The following is a 25031-nucleotide window of genomic DNA, read 5'->3' as shown; positions in this document are numbered from 1 at the left end:
TGCATTTTCCTGTAATTTAAATATTAAAAAATGAAGATGAAGTAGAGGAGAGTGAATGTTTTTTATGAGTTAACTGGATTTTAGCATCTAGTAGAAAAGTGATTGAGATTACTCTGAGACCTATCAGTCAGCTAGCCAACGGTTTTTCGAGTGCTTGTTAGATGTGAAGCACAAACATGTGCTCTGACCTCCAGGAACTTGTGGTCTAATTGGGGAGGGGACAGACTGTGGGCTAAAAACTGTTTCCAGGATGGGATTACCACGATTATCTTAGTCCAGTGGTCCTTAATCTTGCCTGCAACATAAGAATAATCTTGAGAGCTGTTTAAAAGAATTGCTGGGGCCAGGTAGTGGCATTTTAAAAGATCCCAGGGTGATTCCACTGTACAGTCACTATTAAAACCATTGGTTACCCTGATCTGTATTCACCACCACCCACCCCCAGGGCAGGAGAAAGGTTTTCTTTTCCTGATAACTTAGAACACTGAGCTCATGAACAACATTGGGTGACTGTACCAAAGGTGAGGTGGACAATAGAAATAGAACACAGGGGTAGATATAACAGATCCTCTTAAGGTGAGCATTTACAGGGCTTTGTAACATAAAGGACCAGAAGTACAGAAACACTGTGAGGTTTGAGCTGAGTTGACAAGGAAGATTCTTGGAGGTAGGAAAAAGAAATGTAAATGAAGTAAATCTTCTCTCTGGCTCATTGGAAGAGTGACTCTGGCTTAGAGTGATGCTTTGAAAGATGGATGCTGATCTGGAGGCAATCAGTGACTCAGGCCCCACGCTCTGGAGTCAGTGTGCCTGGGTTCATATCTTTGGTCTATCACTTACTAGGACAAATTAATTATCTTCTGTTTTTTGTCTCTAACAAATGATTGTATTAATAAGTGGCTGTCTCAGGGCTCTTAGAGAATGAAATGAAAAAATTCACAAGATGCTCATAGCACAGCATTTAGCCCATATATTTTATATATAACAAACATGCACTGAGTGCTCAGGATGTTGTATTACTCCTTCGAAGAGGCCTTCATTTGTAAAAAATGTTTTACTTCTGATCTAGTCCAAGATAATTGATATGTTTTTGTCAGAACTACATTGTAACCTATATAACCTTTAGTCTTACAGCTGTATATGTCTGGGGACAGACCTATTTACAGATATTATCTACTATCTGTCTTTATTCAGTGAATGTTTATTGAGCCACACCTTTGTACTGGGCACTGTGCTTGCTCCAGGGATATATAGTGAAGAGGGCCTCCCCTTTCTAAAATTTTTTTATTGTCCTGGGTACTGGAAAGTTTTAAGTGCTTGGTTAATCTTTGTGGTTTTTTTTTTTTTTTTTTTTGGTTTTTTTTTTTTTTTTAGCCATATAGTTCTTTTTAAATATTGCTATCAAGAATATGGCCTTTATGCCATATTATAAAAGGATATTTTATTAAGTATATTTATTAAAGATAGACCTTTGCAGCAAATCTGCGAACATCTCTCTGCCTAAGAGTTGGTATACAGGCAAACTGATTTTTAGATTATGATGATATTGTTTTGAGGATTATAGTTAGAAAACCATCAAGAGCTTTAAAAATATATGGAAATGACAAACCATGGGGTTGCCTATATCTCTCAGTATATATTTCAGTTCAGTTCAGTTCAGTCCCTCTGTCGTGTCTGACTCTTTGCGACCCCGTGAATCACAGCACGCCAGGCCTCCCTGTCCATCAGCAACTCCCGGAGTGCACTCAAACTCATGTCCATCGAGTCGGTGATGCCATCCAGCCATCTCATCCTCTGTCGTCCCCTTCTCCTCCTGCCCCCAATCCCTCCCAGCATCAGGGTCTTTTGTAATGAGTCAGTTCTTCACATCAGGTGGCCAAAGTATTGGAGTTTCAGCTTCAGCATCAGGCCTTCCAATGAACACCCAGAACTGATCTCCTTTAGGATAGACTGGTTGGATCTTCTTGCAGTCCAAGGGACTCTCAAGTATCTTCTCCAACACCACAGTTCAAAAGCATCAATTCTTCAGCACTCAGCTATCTTCACAGTCAAACTCTCACATCCATACATGACCACTGGAAAAACCATAGCCTTGACTAGATTGACCTTTGTTGGCAAAGTAATGTCTCTGCTTTTTAATATGCTGTCTAGGTTGGTCATAACTTTCCTTCCAAGGAGTAAGCGTCTTTTAATTTCATGGCTGCAATCACCATCTGCAGTGATTTTGGAGCCCAAAAAACTAAAGTCAGCCACTGTTTCCACTGTTTCCCCATCTATTGGCCATGAAGTAATGGGACCAGATGCCATGATCTTAGTTTTCAGGATGGTGAGCTTTAAGCCAACTTTTTCACTCTCCTCTTTCATCAAGAAGCTTTTTAGTTCCTCTTCACTTTGTGCCATAGGTTTTTGTAATTATGTAATGCATTAATCTTGACTTTTTTCCCATTTCATTTAGATTTTGATGCATACGAAGGAGATGGTTCAGAAGGTAAGCATTTTCATTGTACAGTAATTCTTAGATACCATACTTGGTGATGATGTTGTATTTAAGGAAAATTGTAACCCAAACACTGGAAATGGCTTCTTAGGATGCCTGGTTTATATTTATAATCCCTCCTAATGGATTATAGCCTTTTTTTTTTTTTTTTACTAACACTGATATAATCTAACCACTGCTTGAAGCCTATATGTGAGTGTTTCTAGCAAATTAGTAACAGTGCTAATTAGAGTTTACTTCCAGGCCTTTATACTGTATGTGCTCTAGTGTTGTTTATGATGATTGATTTTTTTGGCACTCTTCATATTCTGCTAACTACTAAGAATTTAATATAGATTTGTGGACCGGGTTGAAAAAACCCCATTTTGTCTCTGCTTTATAAATTGCCCTGACCATTAAGCATGAGGGACAGTTGGTAAATACAGACCCCTCCCTTTCCTGGTCTCTTATCTTTATTTTATTCAGTCCTACATTTTATTTCAGTTGAAACTAGATACTTCCTCTGCCACTCCACTGTCTGCTTTAAGAAAATCAGGGAGATTTTTTTGTGTGTGTTTTTTGGTTTATTGGGGCTTAGTCTTTGTACACTGACAATATGGGCAAGAAGAAATGTAAACTTTTCAAAAATCATCTGGAACCTGTAATTTATATAATGGAAAATTTTGAGTTTCACTGAGTGTATGATGGTCATGGTGTTTTTGTTGTTAATTATTATAATTTTTGCTTTTCATTAGATGAATCTTGAAGTTATTTATGGAGATACAGATTCAATTATGATCAACACCAATAGCACCAATCTGGAAGAAGTGTTTAAATTGGGAAACAAGGTGAGATAATTTCATAAAATTATATGTTTCACTTAATTTTGTGAATTGTTTTTGGTTTCTACATATACGTGTCCTTCTGAAAATGATAATAAACTTAGTGCCTTTGATTCTTCATCCCCTGTTTTATTTCAGCTTCTACTCTAGTTATTTACTTTGAGGGCAAAAACAAAGGAAATTGGTTTTTCCGTAAGTAATAGATATGTTTTACCTTTAGAAAACAGTCTAGGTTTGGTAAGTTTAAGATGTGATCACGTTAGTACCTATCACATTGTCATTCATAAGGAGAAATATGTCTCTAGTTACATTCAGATGTATTTTATACAGTGATAGATATGGATAAATACATACCTAACTACATTATATGTATATATCTATAATTTTCACGAGAATACTTAAAATAATTTAAAAAGACAAGGGAACATTTAAAAATAATCATTTGTAGCCTAACTGCAGTTCACCTAACAATTAGCAGGTGTTTTTTGATAACTTGTTATGTTAAGATATTATCCCAATAAACTAAAACTAAGGTACCATCTTATAAGCTAACAACTTCCTGCCTGTCTCCCCTAAAATGTGTGAAATTTGAGCTGTAGTCTTTACTTAACAACAAGCTTGGCATATTGTACTCACTGGACCTTGAAAAGTTGTGTATTTTCCCTTGAGGTGATGGTCTGTGCAATGACGCTATCAATAGAGAGCAGGTGGCTGTTCATTTATTTGTTCAGCAGATAGTTATTTGCTTAAAGTCATGGTGCTACAGGAGGTACAGAGAGATCTTAGACACTATTTTAAATAGTAAAGTTTTACTGGCCATGTATCTAGTTGTTGGACTATCTCTAATTCAGTAGTTTGAAGGTAAGTACTTATGCATTTAGTTTTTAGATTCGAAAACAGTCTATTACATAATTTTCATACATTTCCTGTAGCTGACCCTGCCACTTCTGTCCTTTGGTTGAGTGAGATGATGTATTTATAGTATTGTCTCTTTGTTTATCTTTTTATCTGTTTTTGTTCCTGTGCTTTTTCAAAGTTCTTGCATCATACCAAACTTCATACTGTTTTCCATATAACCTGAGTAAATGCCTTCTAGTCTTGTGTGACTTCTAGTTCTGTTTAGATGAACTCTTGGGAATTTGTAGCATGTTCATCTTCTCCATATTAGATATTTGAGAAGCTAACATTAATGGTTGAAATGTTCACAGGTGAAAAGTGAAGTGAATAAGTTGTACAAACTGCTTGAAATAGACATTGATGGTATTTTCAAGTCCCTGCTACTGCTGAAGAAAAAAAAGTACGCTGCTCTGATTGTTGAGCCAACATCAGATGGGAATTACGTCACGAAACAGGAGGTGAAAGGATTAGATATAGTTAGAAGAGACTGGTGTGATCTTGCTAAAGACACTGGAAAGTGAGTTCAGCTTTCATTTTTGCTTTTGTTGTTTGCTTTTAAACAATTCAAGTGTTAACAATGTGGAGAACACTTGTGATTCTGCCAAGCACAAGGACACAACTTCTTTTTGTTATTGGTATCATTGTGTATTAACAGCTCTTACTGATTTGGAATGGAATCTTACAGATGGGTTAAAACTTAGAGCAAAACTTGCTCAGTAAGAGATGCTTGCTGTAAGGTGCATCTTATGAGTTTTCACTCATGATGAGGTTAAACCTTCACATTTTAGATATTTACAGAGTTTCATTGATGTTAGCTTGTTTTTATTTTGTTTTGCTTCACTGTTTCTATTAGGAAGTCCCTTACATTGTGTTCCTGAATCTTCGTAGCGCCTCTTTAAGGCCATGATTGTTAAGTTTTCCCTGTGTTGTGGCTTCAAATGTTCTAGGATTCAAAGTGGGCCATGGAGTGAGACTGTCCCCGCCCATATCATTTGTGTGTAAAGGTTCTTACTAATCTCAGGTTAATTTAAGAGCTGGTTCTCAAATATCGTATGTACCTCCAAAATAATAAATGTCATAACTGACCCCTTAGTTTTATACATGTGACTGCAGATTGTGCTAATAAGACCTGTTTGTTTTAGGGCCACATAAGGCACCCATTTTAAAAAGACAAATCTTCAGATACTTTATGTCCCATCTTTCCAGATAATTCGTGCTTTGTGAACCTGACTAGTTCTGAAAATAGAGGGAATTTTTCCTTTAAAGTGAAATTTCAAATTAATTTTTGTGTTGCTGAATATCAGCATTTTTTTACTTGTTTTCCAGCCTTTTCACTTGCTTTCAAGTTGGAAGATTGAGCAATTGTTGCTTCTGCAAAACTATTCTTGATTAGGCAAAGTTGATCATCTGAGTGTGGGTCACTGTTAGCTTTTTATGAAATATAGTTTGAAATGCTTCATTGCCCCCAAATGTACCCAAAGATGAAACTACTTTGTATAGACTGTCGATTAGAGTGTTCTCTTCAGCTTTGTCTTTTCTAAGAAAAGATGCATCATAATAGAAGTAAATTTCTCTGAGTTAGAAATGTATTAGTAATTAAAGCTATACAAATGTTTTTGTCAGGGTTCTTTTTCTGACAAATTATAATGCAGCTGTCAAACCCTCGCTCTGCATTTTCTCAGAAATGGATAAAATATTGGCTTCCTTACTCCTTTTCTTCTTTTTTTCTCTTTTTTTGGGGGATCTGATAGAATAACATGAAGTTTTTGAGGCATAGTAATACGATTGGAGAACACTGGGAAGTATAATAAAGCCGAAGAAAGAAAAGTTTGAAATCTCTGAGTTTTAAACGATTTGCATAAAGAACTTTATTTTCCTACTTTCTAGCTTGTGGTCATCTTGGGCAGAGATACTATCAGAGATAATATCTTGCAGCTTTATGAGGAAAGTGAAAAATTTATCTTCTCAGATTTTAACCTATGAGTAGAATATAGCTGCTTGTGAATTTTATAATTGCGTAAAAACATGATGGAACACATATTGTTCTCCATCCATACACAAAATAGGAAGCATTAGCTGCCTCATTAAAAAAAAAAGTCTCTGTATTTAAGGACAAACCTGACATTGCAAGGTTGGTAAACCTTTGGTAGCGTTAATATTGAAAAAACAAATAGTAACGGCCTTCTGGGCCTTAACCCTCATATTAGCTTTTAGTATGGCTATTGTCCACATGTTAATCTAATGGCATTTATCTTCCTTGTCTCTCCTTTATTAATAAACTATGATATAAAAAATCAAACCCTCTCCTTTTTTTTTTTTGGCAGCTTTGTCATTGGCCAGATTCTTTCGGATCAAAACCGGGACACTATAGTGGAAAACATTCAGAAGAGGTTAATAGAAATTGGAGAAAATGTGCTAAACGGCAGTGTCCCAGTGAGCCAGTTTGAAATTAATAAGGTAAATGTGGCGTTTATTACTGAGCCCAGCTGCTGCCATGTGTTTTTCTCCTCCTTCAGATAGTTGAAGAACCACCTCATCCTTGCAATTGAAATAAATTCTAGCCGGTGATGGTGATGAAAGCTGCTTAACAACTATCTCACAGACTGCGCATTAGCATGGCACTCTTCCTAGCTCAGCCCCTGATGCTCCCCTATCTGTTGCAGGGCCTTCTCTCATGGTTCTTTATTCACGGAAGCCTCGTGTCCAGAGGTGCTGTGTTTATAATTGATGTTTCAGGAACTTGAGAGTATTACATTCTTCATATTCCTCCTAAGTTATAGTTGTTTGGGGGGCAGGCCTATAAACTTAGAGAGCCTGTGTTTGTGCAACTTTACCAAACGTGATCCTTAGAGATACTATAATCAGAAGGCATCTTTGTATGTTGTTCTTTAGTCATAAGATGGTGTTAGTATTTTCTATATATTCAAACCACTTGTGGGTTTTTTTTTTTTACTATAAAAGTTACTCTTTATGGATAGTCTTAGTTGTTGAAAATTGAGTATATTTTTTCTTATCTAATTTGAAAAGGAAGGTCTTCGTTTCCAAAAGTGCTGTGTAATTCAAGATGTTAGGTTATAGATTTTTCTCTTTTTTTCCATTTAAAAAGAGTATCCTTACATACTCAGGAGGTAATTTTGCAAATACCATTTTATCCATTTTGTGATAAATAAATTTTGCTGTCAAACCTCATACTAAAAAGAATTTTGATGAGAAAGAGTCTAATGATGGCATTAAATGGAATTTATAGAGTTAAAACTCGTTCTTCATGCCCCTATACTAAAATAATGAGTCATTTCTGCACATCCTTACTCTTTAAAACAGTTTTGCTGCTACTGCTAAGTCGCTTCAGTCGTGTCCAACTCTGTGCGACCCCATAGACTGCAGCCCACCAGGCTCCCCCGTCCCTGGGATTCTCCAGGCAAGAACACTGGAGTGGGTTGCCATTTCCTTCTCTAATGCATGAAAGTGAAAAGTGAAAGTGAAGTCGCTCAGTCGTGTCCGACTCCCAGTGACCCCATGGACTGCAGCCTACCAGGCTCCTCCGTCCATGGGATTTTCCAAGCAAGAGTACTGGAGTGGGGTGCCATTGCCTTCTCCATAAAACAGTTTTACATGATAGCAATTACAGTGTATATTATTTTGAAATTTGTTTTCACTTAAATAGATTTTACCACATACTGGTATTAACCTTAAAAATCATCATGTTTAATCTTGCATTTCACTGGTACACCTTTAATTAAAATTTTTGCTTGAGTATTACATTTTTTATTTTTTCCTCTTGTAAATTACTGAATTGAACATCTTTGTTTGTCTTTTTGCTTTTGGATGAATTACTTTCTTAGTTTAGAGTCCTTAAAGGTTAAGCATTTGTATCAAAAAGTTTGAGTATCTATATGGCTCTTGTCAGATTGCTTTGTAAAACAGTGATACTAATTAATAATAAAAAAAAAGTGTGTGCTAATTTCACCACAGATTTTCTTGTACTATATAAGAGATATGTTATTGGTCATAATATCATTGGTGATATTTAAGTAAAACATCGCTACCACAAAGGATATGAAACACTATTTTATCATTGGGTTTGATTTGCATTTCTTGGATTCCTAGAGAGAATGAATATTTTCTTTGCATGTCCTTATTTGTATTTATTCTTAGGGTAAGTCATTTGTTTCCTATCCCTTAACTGAGATGTCTTTAATATCACAAAAATGACATTCACTTATGCGTGAAAAGTACAAAAAATGAGAAATAAGGAATATAAGAGGATGTGTGTCTTGGCACTAGCTCTTCACTCTAAGTGATGCAGTGCGTGCCTATTGGTATGGAATCACTTGTTACATTGGAGAGTGGTTTCCTTTCAGATTTTGTTTTGTCTCTTTCTTAAAAATTTGTCTAAGAGTTACTGTTTCAGTTTTGCTTTAATCAATTTTTGCATCAGTTCTGCAGATTGTATCCCTTACACTATCTACCTTCTTAGAAATATGGGTCCTCTGTTGCATGGGGTTCCAGGCATGAATTAAGAAGGCTGAATCCCAACATGACCACATTACTGGCAAAAGAACATTGCCCTCTAAGGTAATGGGCCCAGGCCATCATCTACTCCTGTGGGTGACAAGACAGTGTTACTAGTGTGCAGAGAAACCTAGCCTCAGAGACACACTGGCCATCTCTGAGTTCTTGGGAACTTTCTTCAGCCTTGCTGTTTTCAAGTTTTTATTATCAAAAATTGAAAACTTATTCCAAAGTAAAGAGAATAACATCTTGAACCCACATACATCCATCACTTCAGTAATTACCAACTCAAAGTCACATATTTTTATTACTACTAACAATACTGGTTAATATGTAGTGTGATTTGGACTGTGCATGTATTTTTCCATGCAGAACTGAAACCTACTTACTGTCTTTATAGTCTTTATTTCACTTGGTGTGGTAGCTGGCAAATAATAGTTGTTCACTGAGCATTGAAAGAATTCCTCGGCTTGTTTAATCATCCATTCATCAAACATGGAGTACTTTTTACATGCACAGTGCTAGAATCTGGGATATAAAGTAGAATAAGCAAAACCTAGTTGGTATTTTCAAGATGCTAAGTTGGTGTAGCAAAGATACTGTTCCATGCTCTGATACTTTTTTAAATAAAGAATTCCTGCAGTGTCAATGAAAGTACAATAAATTCTATGAAAGGACTATCTATATCATAGTTATTCCTGTGCTTGTTTATATTAAGCTTTTTATATATCAAAAGTGACTGTGCTAATTAACATTTGTCTGAATATCTGTACTGTTTAAACTTGTGAGTAAATAAGTTTTTACATTTTGTCACTTTCAAAGGAGAGTGGAATCAAAGAGTACTCTTCCACAACCATGTGACTGGTTGCGGAAGGCCTTATGATAAGATACAGATTAGATTAGATTGACTTTGTGATATGGGTACAGCTTAAAAATGGGAGGTGAGTCTCAGGTGGAGGGGTGAAGTGGTGAGCTTTACCTTTGTAGAGATTTAAGCCTTTGTTGCCAACAACAGCTGAAAAACACTGTGTGTGATTTTTCTGAACTGCTGTAATCTTAAATATATTTCATAAAGTAACATGAAATACCTCACAGCTGATTTGTATAGCCTTGGCTAACTTGAGCCTAAACCACCAGGAAGCATTTTTTAGAAAAATCAAGCCTTCTGAAACTATCTTGTAAAATTCCCAAATAACCCCAATCTAATAATTGGAAAGTGTGTCAGATGAAATTCAGAATTTCTTAACATTGCACTGAAGTATAGTCAATTGAAGAAGATAACAGTTTTCTTAAGTAGAGTTATATTGATTAAGATTTCTATGCAGTATTACCCGTCCAAGTCAATCAAGACTTTGCATAATGCAGCTTTGAGGAGGTTCAAATACTTGGAGACTCTTCCAGGCAGGCACTCTCCTACACTGAGTATATAATTTAGAAAGTGTACATAATGGGTGGATGTGCAGTTGTGTTTGAGGACCTGCTTTTATTCTCCTACGGTAGTTCTCCAGTTTCCTGGTCTCAGGACTCTTTTCACATTCTTAAAATAGTTGAGGACTGCAAGAACCTTTGTTTACGTAGCTTATATTGATATTTACTGTTAGAAATTAAAACTGGAAAGCATGTATTAGTTTATTTAAGTGTCAGTAAACCCATTAAATGATTACAAAAATAAATTTTTTTCATGAGAAATATGTATTTCAAAACAAAGAAAAATTAATCAGAGGAATTGTGTCATTTTGCTATTTTAAAAATCCTATTTATGTCTAGTTTAGCAGAAGACATCTAGGTTCTTATATCTGCTTGTGCATCCAGTCTGATGTGATGTTGGTGTTGGTTCAAGTATAGGAAAAAAGTCGTTTAACACAAATATGTAGTTGGAAAAAGGAGAACTATTCAGTAACTTCTTAAGATAGTTGTGTGTATTCTTCTTTGATTCTATACCAGTACTCTGAGTGGTATTGTCTTAAAGGTTATTTGCAATGTGAAAGTAGGAAACCATATCATACTCTCTTACATTAAAATCTATTCATCTATGTGGTGCTTTGAGTTGATAATTTACCCATGCATGACAGTATACATTGATCATTAATTAAATGTCTGTTTCCTGAGTTTTACAGATCTTCTAGAATATTGGTACATTTCATTGTACCAATGAATTATCAAAAACCACATTTTAAAACATTTCTTTTTATGAGAAAAGTCTTTAAGTATTGGGGAGCTGTCAAGCTTACAGGAATGGAAACAAATTTTCCAAAATTCTAATTTGTGCCTGATTGCTTCAGTATTCTCAAAGGCAATATATACTGTCAGGTGTTTTCCTTGAAGTGGCAGGCTCACTTGGTTCTTTCTGAGTGATTGTCTGCCAGCTACTCAACTTAGGGTAACCCATAGTTGTCCTGTCATTCTTTCACGTAAAAATTGTGTTGAGAAAGGCAGCTAGTTTAGCTTGTAACTCGGACTGTTGTATATTACAAATGCCTTTCCTCGAGCAACCTTTGTTCTTGAGTATACAATAGATGTGCCTTGTGCATACTTCCCATTTTGTCACACAAAATAATAACTGTCCTCAGGGATCAAGACCTTAAAAAAAACTGAGTTTGTGGTGGTGATGAATACAATGTGTATTAGTACAGTTTGGTGTGTCTGCCCAGGTTCATGTTTCTAAGGCATCAGCACCTTTACTGACCATTGCTTCTGCATCGCCAGTGCAAATGATATTATTAGGAAAATACTTTTGACTTCTCCAGCCTGCAAAGAGGTGTCAGGAACCCCCAGGGATCTGCCAGCCACACTTAATAGGTGATCTAGACACACACCTTATTCCTGGTCCTTTCTCTTGTCTTTTGAAACCTACCCCTTCCCTTTGTGCATATTGAGTTCTAGTCCGATAGACTGTATTTTTTCTCATCTTGCTTTTAACTTTTACTTTTTCTCTCTGCTTGAATGTTCTTGATCCTGTCATCTTTTCTTAAAAATCTCTTTTTTCCTTCATGTGCTAGTTCATTTTCTTCTTCCATGATTTCTGCTCTCAAATGGTAGAGGTCTTTCTGTCTCCAGATTCTCTGTAACACATAGTTCACCACTCCCTTCTGGCACATGTAGCTTATTTTAGACTTTTTTTTGAAGAATGGAAAGTCATCTAATAATGACAGATGGCCTAGAACCAGTGACTGTCTTACTCATCATGCGATAGTTTACAATGCTTGAACTTCATGAATTATCGCAGAGTGAAGGAAGTAATTTCTTCTGCAAACATTGGGTTGCTCTACACGCCAAGTATCGTGAGCCCTGTGACCGCAGCTCTGGGCAGTGCTGACCTGTTCCTGCTCTCATAGGGCTTTTCTGTTATAAACTCACTTACTCTGCTTTTGGAGAACTTAAGTTGACAGTGTGAGTAAATCCTGTGATTTCTGGTGCCTTCGTGATTTATTTAGGCAGAGAAACCGCTGAGAAACAAATCATGAAGTCAGGGGAACCGTTATCCATCCGTCTTAAGTAGTCTGTAGAGAGTTGCAGACATTAGAAGAAATTCTAAGGCTGCATAGAAGACTGAATATATAGTCTTAATTTTTATATCCAAGTATCCTGTGCCTTGGCCTTAAAACTCATATTTCTTTTTTGTCAGGGTTATATCTGGTTATATTAGTTACTACATGAAGGAGAGAGGAGCCTTGAGGCTGGAATGTCTAAAGAACCTGTGGCAGTATTTTCTACATGTAGCTTTCTGTCATGTTTATGTGGCTGATGTGATTCTAGCAAAGATATGTTTTGTGTATATCTTTATGTGAAGGGTTTGATTTTAAAGTTTGAGGCTTTTTCTCTCTTAGGCGTTGACCAAGGATCCCCAGGATTACCCTGATAAAAAAAGCCTACCTCATGTACATGTTGCCCTCTGGATAAATTCTCAAGGAGGAAGAAAGGTGAAAGCTGGAGATACTGTGTCCTATGTCATCTGTCAGGTAAAACTGTCATAATGAATAAGACTTACACCACTTCCACACCCAGAGTAAAAACCAGATCTCTACAGTGTCTCATTTGACCCAAGTAACTGATGCTGTAAAGAGAAGGTTTAGTCTTGGTTGGTTTTACAGCATTTAAAAACATTAGTCAGGGGTATGACATATTTTGTTAAAATTTTCATTAAACTTTTAAGAGCAGTGTTTTTTTTTTTTTTTTTTTTAAGACCAATGCTTTGGTTGAGTGAAACTACTTTGGTGAGACAGGTATATAACAGTTGCTACAGTTTAAATTTGAAATGAATTTGAAAGCATATACCAGTTTGCTCATGTGTCCAGTTGTTGCTGCTGCTGCTAAGTCGCTTCAGTTGTGTCCGACTCTGTGCGACCCCACAGACGGCAGCCCACCAGGCTCCCCCGTCCCTGGGATTCTCCAGGCAAGAACATTGGAGTGGGGTGCCATTTCCTTCTCCAGTGTCCAGCAGTAGTCCTTTATCATTCCTTTTGCAGCTGTTTCCATTCTGAATATTGGTAGAATAAGAGAGTAAATGCATGTTTCACTAGCCTGTTCAAATAATTACTTGAAAAAAAATGAAATGCATGGTTATATGGAAAAAGGTGAGACATCCTAAAACCATAGCTTATGAAGAAAACACAGATTATCTAGCAAGATCCCTTTTTTAATTCTTTATTTTGAATGGAGTGGGCCTAGAACCCATCTCTTGCCTTTTCCCTGTTTCATGAGGCATCTCCAAGGAACTTCTAGGTCTTCTAGAACAGTTTTAAACCAGTAACCAGGTTTTTTTGAGAGTAGCATGCCTCTCACAGTTAGGGATGGGGAGAAAGGGTAGATCATAAGGGGATTTGGGTTTGGGGGAAATTGTTTTTATTTGTTTGTGTGTGTATTTTTTTTTTTTTTTTTGGAAGCACTTAACTTCAGTCAAAACAAAGGAGGGAGTTGCATCCCTTCTCTCTGCTTAAAAAAGCCAAAGCCTATGTCCAAATTTTTTACAGTTACTATGGTGTGGTCTGTTTACCAAAAGGCATAATTCATCTCAGTAAGACTGTTTCTTTTTAATTAATCAAATATTGCATTTTGTTATTAAGTAAAAAAAAAATTAGATAAGCCTTGCAATATGATTGATCTTTGTCAAACTCCCATCGATGTGTTTTTATTTATTTTTTTATTTGTAATTTACTTTTTAATATAATTTTATTTATTTTAATTGGAGGCTATCAGAGTCTTCAAAATGTAGGAGTCATCTGAATAATATCTGCTCGGAACTGTGGATAATGTACATAACAAATGATTTAAGTACATGGACAGGAATCAGCACTTGACTCTGTCTCCCTCCTAGGGTTACCCTTGATTAAGAACTGTTACAGAAAGCCAGTTCCTGCAGGAAAATATTTCCATAAATGTCTGACTCGCTCAAGCCCTTAATGTGCTTTGCATATTGCCTTTGACAAGTCTCATCTCAAAAAAACAATTTTCATATTATGCAAATAAAGATTTTGGTAAATAGGCTAGTTTTTTTCCCCTTATGTCTTTATATACATGGAAAAGCTCTTAAGATTATTAATGACAGGAGCAGATGGCAGCATATAACTTTGAAAAATTATATAGGTTTTCTGAAATAGCATCTAAAAATGAAATCAAGTCACAATTATGTTTTGGCTAAACCTGGAATGGAGATGTATGGCCATATGATATATGTATTTCAAAAGTCAAGCTTATATTCCTTGATGTCTAAATATTAGGTCTTACAGTATCTTCTTCTTGGGTCTTAATGATATACGAAAAGCTCAAAATGCTGATGCTAAATCCAATTTGTTATATTTCCAACCCTTTTCCCATTTGACTGGTTCTGGGTCTTATTTTCTTGTTAAAAACAGTTCTTTTATTGATTTATTCTTCTTACTGTATCCCAAGCTATAGGACTTTAATTTGCCTTTGTCCCCTAGCAATGGGGCATGCCCACTTTCAGTATATTTGCTAAGCAAAGCTGCCTACCTCTTTTGCTTTTAAGCACTCAGATTATTCTTTCTCTTTCCTAACACAATCATATTTTTAGAAGATGTTTCTGAAAATGTATGATGACACATTTTTAAGAGAACTGTTTACTGCTCTAAGCAAAGGTGCCCTCTCAGAATAGCATAGCTCCTAAACAGGTTCTCTTTTGTTTAAAATTTACATTTTGAGGATAGTGCTCTCCTGATAACTTACTCAGACTATAAATTCCATTGAGTTCAGAGAGTAGTGTTTGTGGTATATAATAATTTACATTGTAGTTCATAGTCTTATTAAACCTAATGTGAATTATTTGCAGAGATCTTAAATTAACTTCCACTTGTTGATTAAGTGTTAAATCCTTTATTATTTAACTTTCATCAGACATAATTTTCATAAGGTATGCCTTTAACATAATTGTTTCAAGGCTTCCAGTTGTCATCTGTTAAATCTTTTTGCCCATTGGTGTCCTAGTAAAGATGACCACATTGTTTGGAATGGATTCACCATGTCTGGTTGTCCTTGTGAAGTATGTACTTTGTGAAGTTCACAAATTACTACACTGGCAGTTCAGGGAAGTGCCAGCCTTGCTTCTCAGTCTGTTGTTAAGGTGTATGCTGTATATTTTTGCATGTACCATAGGGTCTTGCTATGTTAGAGAATTAGGTCTTTGATATGTTATGTTACAGCCTAAATGTTTTCCCAACATAACACAGGAAAACCCGTCATCGTTCCAATTCTTTTTAATTTAGTCATATTTGAGCTCAGATTTTTAAAATATAATAAGAAACACATTTGGGTCACTGTTAAAAAACTAGTCTTTTGTGGGGATACTTAAAAAGCGCTTCAACTGAGAATATGCTTGGAACTTTGTCAACTTTTTTTATAGACGTGTCTTCCATGAGAACATCTAATGATACATTGGAAAGTAACTCAAGCACCATCTAAAAAAATAATTTGCCTCCACAAATTTGGTTTTTATTCTTTATTAAAATTTTTTAAAACTCAACATTACTATAATCTTAAGGACAGATCAGTTTTTTAAAAACTGTGATTCTATTAATTGATCAGATTTCCTGTGTTTGTTAAAAGGCAGTCCGAATATAGTTGTGGTGCATAAAGACACTGCTCAAGGATCTTTCATACTGTTTTTGTCATTGACATCCTATTCCCATCTAATAATTCAGACTTTTAAAATGGCAACAATTAAAGTTGATTAATTCTGCCTAAATTCTCTTACTGTACAGTGAACTCCTGAAAAATAATTATAAACAAGTCTTTTAATCTGAGATTTGCATGCATGCTCAGTTGCTTCAGTCGTGTCTGACTCTTTGCTACTCTATGGACTATATAGCCTGACAGGCTCCTCTGTCCATGGGATTCTCCAGGCAAGAATACTGGAGTGGGTTGCCATGCCCTCCTCCAGGGGATCTTCCCAACGCAGGGATCGAAGAACCTGGATCTCCTGCATTGCAGGTCGATTCTTTACTGCAGAGTCCCCAGGGAAGCCCCATAATCTGAAGTTTGCTTCCTTTCTAGTTCTTTCATTATATTATATCTTAGCATAGGTAGAAGCTCGTTGATACACATCCTAATTTGTTTCTGTCAGGAGCCTAGCCAGAGAAAGAGGCCATTGCCTCTAGTTTGTTGTAAGACAACGATGTGAAAGGTGGCCTTTGCTTTGACTTTGGCGCTGAACTGAGAAGGGGCTGATTGTAGCAGGAAATCAAAGAATAGGATTAATATTGTAATCAGTTTTCAGAGCAGCTGAGCACTGTGAATAGTTAAAATTTATGAATCTGAACATTAAATTCTGTTGTTGCAGACAAGAGAAAGAGTGGAGTTAGTTGTTGGATGTTGGTCCAGTGGTGTGATGCCTTTTTGATTCACACATGGTGATGACACTATGCACAGGACTGTGTATGGGCCAATTTACTCTTATCTGTTATTCTTGTGAGCTTCCCAGGTGGTGCCGTGGTAAACAATCCGTCTGCCAGTGCAGGAGATGCAAGAGACGTGGGTTCGATCCCTGGGTCGGCAAGATCCCTTGGGGAAGGAAATGGCAACCCACTCCAGTATTCTTGCTTGGGAAATCACATGTACAGAGGAGCCTGGTAGGCTGCAGTCCATGGGGTCACAAAGAGTCAGACATGACTGAGCCACTGAGCACACGCATGCATTATATCTTGTGCGTAGGTTACACTGTTGGGTTTCATGCTCTTTTCTTTTCCCCTTGCTCATTTGTTTCTCAGTGACACTTAACAGCTTTCGACAAGAGATGTTGAATACACATACACACCCAGTCTTTAAGATGATACTATGACATTAATGTAATAAAAGGGTCACACATTTTTTGGTCATGGCTTCTAAAAGGCCTTTGTTAGCAAGTCTTCCCTGTGTGTTTCTGTGATATGGCAGGTGGAATTATTTAATCTAGTCATGCCATCTTGTTGGTTTCATGTTTCAACTAAAAATAGAACACAACACATGCTGGATTTACATTCCTGGACCGTGGGTAAGTCGTTCTCCTTGATCTTCCTCCCGTTAGATGCTTATGACCACCAGTAGGTCAAAAGGACTTCTTGGGCTTTGGAATTGAATATATAAAATTTGAAGTGTCTGTCTCTTTGGCCAAGTACGTGTGATTTCTCACAACTTTCCCTGTACTGTGTTCTCTTATAGGATGGTTCCAATCTCACTGCGGGTCAGAGGGCCTATGCACCCGAGCAGCTGCAGAAGCAGGACAATTTAAGCATTGATACCCAGTACTACCTGGCCCAGCAGATCCACCCAGTCGTGGCTCGAATATGTGAGCCAATAGATGGAATTGATGCTATCCTCATTGCATCGTGGTTAGGTAAGTGTCCCAAGCTCCCTTATTTCAGCACCCGGTGATAGCAGGCCGTATGGTTGAAAGGTTGTAGTTGAATCACGTGATTACACTGGCATTCTTGGCCCCCGGAGGAGAAGAATTCAATCTGGGGCCAGAGACGAGGCTTGATCGCTCAGAGCTTTTGTGTAATAAAGTTTTATTAAAGTATAAAGGAGATAGAGAAAGCTTCTGACATAGGCATCAGAAGGGGGCAGAAAGAGTACCCCCTTTGCTAGTGTTAACAATGAAGTTATATAATCCAAAGAATGTCTGGAGGTTGTAAAGACCTCATCAGACCTACTCCCATAATTTACATTTTAAGATAACACTGTCCTCAGGCAAGATACATCCTTGTAAAGACCAGGTCTACTCCCATAATTTACATTTTAAGATAACAGAAGGTTGAATCCAAAGACTGTCCTTAGGCAGGATACATTATTATTATATAATCCTAAGGAATGTGGAGAAAGAAAAAAAGTTTGTCCTTTCTTCCTCCTTGAGAATTCCAGACCCCTCTCTCCTTGGGGACCCCTAGACTCCCTATCAACCTGCCTAGGAAATGACTCTCTCACGGTCCTCCCTTACCTGTCAGGAGCTTTGTTTAGAGGCACGGTACCGCATTGAGCACTTCTTCATTTGCAGTTGGGCATTTGTTTTTGTCGTTGTTTGGTTAATGTCTATTTCCCCTCCTAGACTGTCGACCCCACAGACTTGCTACCTATGTAGGCAGATGCCTGCTCCCGTGCCTGCACTAAGCAGATGCTGAGGGGAGAGAGAGGAGGCAAAAGAAAAGATAGGAGAAGGTTTTAGGCATCTCCTAGTCTCTGAGATTACTTAGTTGTGGGTTTAATCAGTGAACTTTCCTTAATAAGATTTATTGTATCTTGATTATTGTTTCCTCTTGTCTCAGACTCTAAATGTGTTTTCGCATGAAGTGAGAATGTACAACTTTTTTAACATTATAAGACATTTAACTTTTATTTGATTCCCTTTGAATATCCTGCTCTGGCTTTTAAAAATTTTTCTAAGACTGGACTCATTATCTTCTAGTAATTAGTTGATACCTAATTTCTCATCATCTCTGGAGGTTCCATCCATCCCTGACAGCTCATTCTTTCTTTGACTTTTTGCCAGGTCATCAGATTGTCATCTCTTGCTTGGAAATGTATTTCATAACCAGCCCTGAGCATATTTCTAGATGACCAGCATATTGAGAGTTACATTGCTTTAAGGTCTCTGCTCTCTATGCCATTGTACACAGCGATGAATATTTTTAGAATAACTGCCTAATAAAATCCCTGGCTAGCTCCTCACTATCTGTAAGTCCAGTTGCCACTGACATCTTACAGTCTGTGACTTGGGCAGTTATAGACTAACTTTTTAGCTCCAACCTTTATTTCTAGCTCAACTTATTTTGTCCTCTAAATATGGCATTCCTTAATCTGTCCCTGCTTCATGGAAAATTCTCCCCCTCCTCTCATTGAAATGTCTGGCTTAAGACACAGGCTTTGGCATCATAGGGACCTGGGTTCAAACCCTGGTTCTGATGTTCATGAACTCTGGCTTTCGCAAACCTCTGAAGCTTGGTGTCAGCCTTGGTCTCTGGAGTCATAAACTAGAGTTGTTCTGAAGGAGCCATTAGAGATGCACTTGAGATGCTCCACCTAGGCCTGGGCAGGGTTAGTGCCTGATCTTGACCACGCCCCACTCACTGTCAGGCCTGTGCAGAAATATGTCCAGACTCCTCTAATCCATCAGATTTGCATGCAGTTATCTCTTGGTGTGCGTTTGTAGACTGAGATTGGACAGATGAATCATCAAGTCACATACTTTCCACACTGCTCTTGTTGAATGTGTTTCTGGGCTCCTCCCCGCCAGCATGCCCCTTTCGCCCCCGCACCTTCTTCTCTCCATTCTCCCATTAGTGTCTGCTCTGGAAGTGGAAACTCATTTTTGACATTTGCCTAAGCAAAACATAATTAGGAAGATAAAATTCTGCTACCCAAATCATCATATAATGTATTCTCAAAGTTGAGTTGTATTTGATGATGTTTATAAATCCTCAGCTGGGAGGAGGGAGCATAAGTGCACAATATTTTTGAGCTTCCTTCTTTTTTTTTCCCTCTCCTCCTCCTTGAGTGCTTACTCTATCAGAAATTGTAATAAGTCCTTTGCATATGTTATCTCATTTAATCCTTTCAGTAACCCCATGAGGCTATGTTGTATCTCCTCCATTTTACAGAGAAGAAAGCTGAGGCTTAGAGAGGTAACTAACTTGGTCTTGTCACATCGCTAGTTAGCAGCCAACTGTGCTTGGACTGGGAGTCAGCTCTGTGTGGCTCCAAAGCTTGTGCTTATACCACCACCACTTCTTACCTGGGAGAGGCTGTGACCCATGCCCTCAACCAGGAGTGGCATAGTGTTGATGTGAAGACCTGGGAGCTTCATCCTCTTCATGCTTCCTCTTCTCCCCACTGATAAACCCCTGCACAAAGCATTTGTTTTTTTAGAGTAGATCTTCCTGGTTTTAGTTTGGATCATCAAGAACCTGGTCCAAAGGCTAACCATTGCCCTTTCATTCCTTAGTACTGAATTTTCTGGTGGCCTAGAGCTGAGGAGAGGTAGATGAAACAAGCCTCATCTCTCAACTGACATTTAACAGATAAGGGTGGAGCCTTGTATTTCAGCAGAAGAGCCCTAGGTGGTAGATCCTAGTTGGTAGACAGGCTGATGCCCACTTGGATATCTCAAGACTGGCTGTACAAGGAGCAGACCAGACTGATTTTGTTAGTTCCAGGGTTGTATTTAAGATCCTTTTCATATCCATTAAATCGCAGGCACATAGTAACTGCTTAAAGACAAACTTTCTCATCATTGTGGCTATCTTATGAATCCAGTTTTCATGTATTATTTTCAAAGCTGGTAGGCTGGGGAGTTCCATCTTCAGAGCGTTCTTGGTGTTACTTAGCACCCTCAGTCTACCGAGGGGACCATGTGACCGTGTGCACATCGCCCCTCTCCTACCTCCATCGCCTGAAAGCTCCTGTTTCTGGGTAGCTGCTTAGAGCTGCTGAAGGGCCTGTGTCTCTCACCCTGAAGGAGCTGCAGCTGCTCCCCTTTTTATCTTTTTCTCATCTTTATCTTCTGCTACTTGACAGCAGTTTTTATGCTGAAGACATGTGAAGTTGTCATCGTTGTGCAGTCTGCCTCCTCCTACCGCAGCCCCCGGCATCACCAGCAGTATCCACATACCTATCTACATTTGTAGTAAATCTCCCAGTCCTTTATCTTTACTTCTTTGCTCATAGGAGGGTCCACAGTAATGAAGTGCAGAACAGCAAGTGCCAGTCACCATGAAGATGTGTAGAAAATGTGGAAGCTGGCTGGGGAGATCTGTGTAAGCATCTGCCCCCTGCCCTTTTTAGGAGCTGCATTTTGATCTGCATCCTTTGTTCCTCCACCCCAAGGGAAAATTAGGGTGGCTGTTCTTCACTAGGGGATTCGAGGCCCCTGTTATCAGTTCTCACTTAGCCTATGGTTTTAGAGGAGGAGGGAGGAGATAGGGAAGTGGTGGGAAAGAAGGGGAGTGTTAGGGGGTGCCTGGTTTCTAAGAGGTGCAAGCTATAGGCATAAAATTACTGTAATTTGTTTTTAAAGTTCTAAATCTGTTTTCTTTATATTAAAAAAAAACTGCAGTTAGTGAACTGACACTGTTAAATGAGTTGAAGTCTGCAAATGTACACATAAAATATAAGCCCTCCAACCGTCTAATCACAGACATAAAATAATTCTCTTGCTTTTAATGTAGTTTTTATCTTTGACTAATGAAATGTATTACGGTGTTGAAACTTCAGTGAAGTTTGCTACTTTGTCCTTTTAGGTAGTATAAAGAAATCAGGAATAATGGCATAATTTCATTTAGGAAAATTATTAAGTTCATGATTTTTTATTTTTAAGACTCCTTTGTGGAGAGCAACTATATTTTTCAACTACCTCTTTTTCTGTTGCTTTTATACTGCTTTCCTCGAAATGAAAGGCATGCATCAAGTGTTGGTTTTATCCTGTGGCTTCACTTTGGAAATTCTCTGACTATTTCTCCCTGTCAGAATACCTCCTGAAGTCTGTCTGGTGGCATGTTGCATGGCCAGGTGTTCTATATAGGAAGGTCGTTTCAGTGAAAGGGAGAGAGGATAGTCTATTAAATGAGTGAATGAATAAGTCTGTTGAATTGAAAGAGAATAATTTGTTCTCCCTAATAACTAATGGTCCTCATTATCCCACAGTAAAATGTGTATCATTTTTCTGAAACCCATGCAAGATTATTGCTATTGGGCTTAAATAAAGCTAAATTTTACTCTTTTCCATCTGTGAATAGAAAAAAATATAGTATTACTCTTCTTATACAATAGCCCTATGGGAAACATGGCCACTAAAACTTGGAACTCTTAGCTTTTGTTCTCTAGACTATAGGTTTTTTTCTCTCTTGTTCTAATGAAAGCTCTCTATATTCTGTGGATGAAATATTCACAGTATGCTCCAACATCCAAATAGTCTTCTGTACCTAGCAAAACAGGCTGGGAATGAGAATATTCTAAAGTTCATTCTTGAATTTCATCTTTTAATAAATTTATATTTAATACATGACAATACTTAAAATTATATAATATCTTTACTCTGATGAGGAATGATTTTGTACAATAACTTTCAAGTACATTTCTTCATGGTCAGTTATAAAATTTCAGGCATTTGGCTATCAGGGCTGTTTTTTCATTGGTCCTGAGAAATTATTGATGTTTGAAGAACATGAAAATTTAAAATTTAATCTCTGAAAGTAGTGCTTAAAACAAGGCAACACACTTAAGCCACTGTGTTCCTGAGTTAAATTGGAAAGTAAAAACCCCTCTTTTTATAAAATGGCCATGCCACCTTACAGAAGGTGGTTTCTGTCAATACACAGAGTTCAGTGGCATTTTCTAAGAAATGAAATGCCACCGCAGGCCGTGCCATGTATGGATGTGCCTTTGGTAGACCCGGAGAGAGATACATACAAAGGTGGTGGTGGGAGTGGGATGATGCCACAGCAGGTGCCTCAGGAATTGCTTTCTTGATCAGTGAAGACTTTGCCTTTTTTCATGATTAAACTCTCAGAAGAATGTACATACATGACCATCATTTCCAAACCTTAGATATTTAATATGACATAATTTATAATAAAATTTAAAACAAAATATTACACCAACTGCAATGTAGGATAGTAAGTCTTCTCAGCAGATAAGAACCCCCTCTCAGGCTGGGTGCCAAGCCAAGCATGTCACTGAATGGCTCATGCTCCTGGCTTTCTTATGCATCCATGGAACAGATGAATGTTGAAGACCTGAGTAATGGGTGCTGTGAAGGGTACAAATTTGAGTTGGCTGAGGCTCTTCAATTACAGCCCAGCCTGTTGAGTCAATTTCCCTCTTGTGGGAAAATCTAGGGCCAGCACAAGTACATATCCCAAAAGAGGCAAAATAAATTTTTCAGTGTTTTGGAAGAAGCAGAGTCCACTTCTAGCTGGGGCCACCCAGGAACAGTTTATGAAAGTGGAGATGTTTGAGGCCATGTGGGTTTGCACTGTGCGTGTGGAGTTGGGAGTGGCTATCTGTGTGTCTGTGCTTCCAGCCCAGTGATGAGCAGCAGAGCCCTGACTTCCAGGCCATCCCAGCTGCTCTTCAGGGCACATGAGGGAGTTCACAGAGAGTCTCACAAAGGGTATTCGTTGCACTGCATTGCACCTCAGTCTTTACAAGGTGAGCGCAGAGTGCTTGTCCCTGTGACCCGGGTTCACCATGCCAAGGGCCTGCAGTGGCACTGTTTACCTGACTCAGGCATACTTCTAAGAACTTAGAGCCCCACCAGAGCATGCTGAGAGGAATTGCTAGGAGTAGTGATTTCTTACTCTGACTTTGTAAGGCTTGGAATTTCCAAAGGAAAATGGAGATTTCTCAAATTATTTAAGTTTGATCCATTTTTAAAAATTTAACTCATTGAGGAGTAATTGGCAAATATAATTGTATGTATTTAAAGTGTACAGTGTGATGACTAGAGATGTTTACATTGTAGAATGTTTACCAAGATCAAGATAATTAACATAATCATCACCTCACCCTTCTGTGGGGCAGGGGTAGTGTGGTGAAAATGCTTAAGATCTACTTGCAGCAACTTTTAAGTATGTGATACTGTATTATTAATTATAGATCAAGATTTTAAAGATCATCATATTAAACATACTAAAATGATGCCAAGACTGTGTAGCCTATAGAAAAATGGGTAAGACGTAATAAAATGAAAAAGAGCAGAGTACAGCATTGTGCACAGATACTTAAACTGTGTAAAATGTATACATATGGATAATTCAGAAAAGTGTAAAGATGATGAGTTTTAGGTTCCCCCTTTGTTGAAAAAATATAAATATTCTTATAACTAAAGTAAGATAGTTTTTATAAAATCAGATGGGAATATCATTGAAACATGTATATTATCATATGTGAAATAGACCAGTCCAGGTTCGATGCATGAGATAGGGTGCTCAGGCCTGGTGCACTGGGATGACCCTGAGGGATGGGATGGGGAGGGAGGTGGGTGGGGGGTTCAGGATGGGGAACACTTGTATACCCATGGTTGATTCAAGTCAGTGTATGGCAAAAACCACTATAATATTGTAAAATAATTAGCCTCCAACTAAAATACATTAATTAATTTTAAAAAATCAGATGGAAAAAATTGTTAAGCAGTTACTAACTCACTTGTAAAAAGGTGGGTGTTTAGGAACCTGTAGGCTGACTCTGCACATCACCCCCCACCCCATATCTACCAACATAGATGGAGAGAAGAGGATTTTGCTGTAAGAGAAGCAAAATCTTTTCTTGGTCTATTCCTTTGTGTTATTTTCCAAGTATTTTTTCAGCATAAAGTTACTGTGTTTTCTCACATCTAAAAATAGGAAAGAAGATACTTCCAAGTTTTTTTCTTGCTTAGAGGTACAGGTCTCATTAAGTTAAAATTCACTTTCAGGGCTATCATCAAGGGCATTAAAAACAATCCTGTCTAGCAGGATTTTTTTTCTCCATCTTGATTGTGGGAGTTATCTTTTGCAAGACAGTAAAACTCTTGGGAGTTTACTTAACCCAAAGGTTTGGATATTATTTCTTTTAAAATACTCAGACATTTCTCATTTATCTTATGGAGCGGTTTGTTGTTGCTGTGAAAAGCAGGTTCAGTTGCTTGCCACTTGTACAGTCAATTGTTTATCATTCAGTTGGATCTGTAGTATTTAAAATTTTTTTATTATAAAAAAAATTCCAAACGTGTAATAGTAAAGAGAACTGTGTAAGGAGCTCCCATTTGCTCACCACCCAGCTACAACCATTCTGCAGCTGTGGCCAACCTTCCTCCTCTTCACCTTCTCTGATGATTTTGAAGTGAA

General features: G+C 37.7%; 1 protein-coding gene across 14 annotated transcripts in view; it reads left to right on the top strand.

Annotated features, from left to right (window-relative positions):
• POLA1 (DNA polymerase alpha 1, catalytic subunit) overlaps window positions 1-25031 on the top strand; it is a 391031-nt gene that overhangs the window by 115490 nt on the left and 250510 nt on the right. For all 14 annotated transcript variants that reach the window (XM_055564229.1, XM_055564223.1, XM_055564224.1 and 11 more), the window contains exons 27-32: window positions 2456-2488; window positions 3232-3324; window positions 4527-4732; window positions 6540-6672; window positions 12555-12686; window positions 17377-17551. In XM_055564229.1, coding sequence (XP_055420204.1) covers window positions 2456-2488; window positions 3232-3324; window positions 4527-4732; window positions 6540-6672; window positions 12555-12686; window positions 17377-17551 — 772 coding nt within the window. The remainder of the gene's footprint in view (window positions 1-2455; window positions 2489-3231; window positions 3325-4526; window positions 4733-6539; window positions 6673-12554; window positions 12687-17376; window positions 17552-25031) is intronic.

Source organism: Bubalus kerabau, chromosome X (assembly GCF_029407905.1).
Source record: "Bubalus kerabau isolate K-KA32 ecotype Philippines breed swamp buffalo chromosome X, PCC_UOA_SB_1v2, whole genome shotgun sequence".
NCBI lineage: Eukaryota > Metazoa > Chordata > Mammalia > Artiodactyla > Bovidae > Bubalus > Bubalus kerabau.
This window is presented reverse-complemented; position numbering and strand designations above follow the sequence as displayed.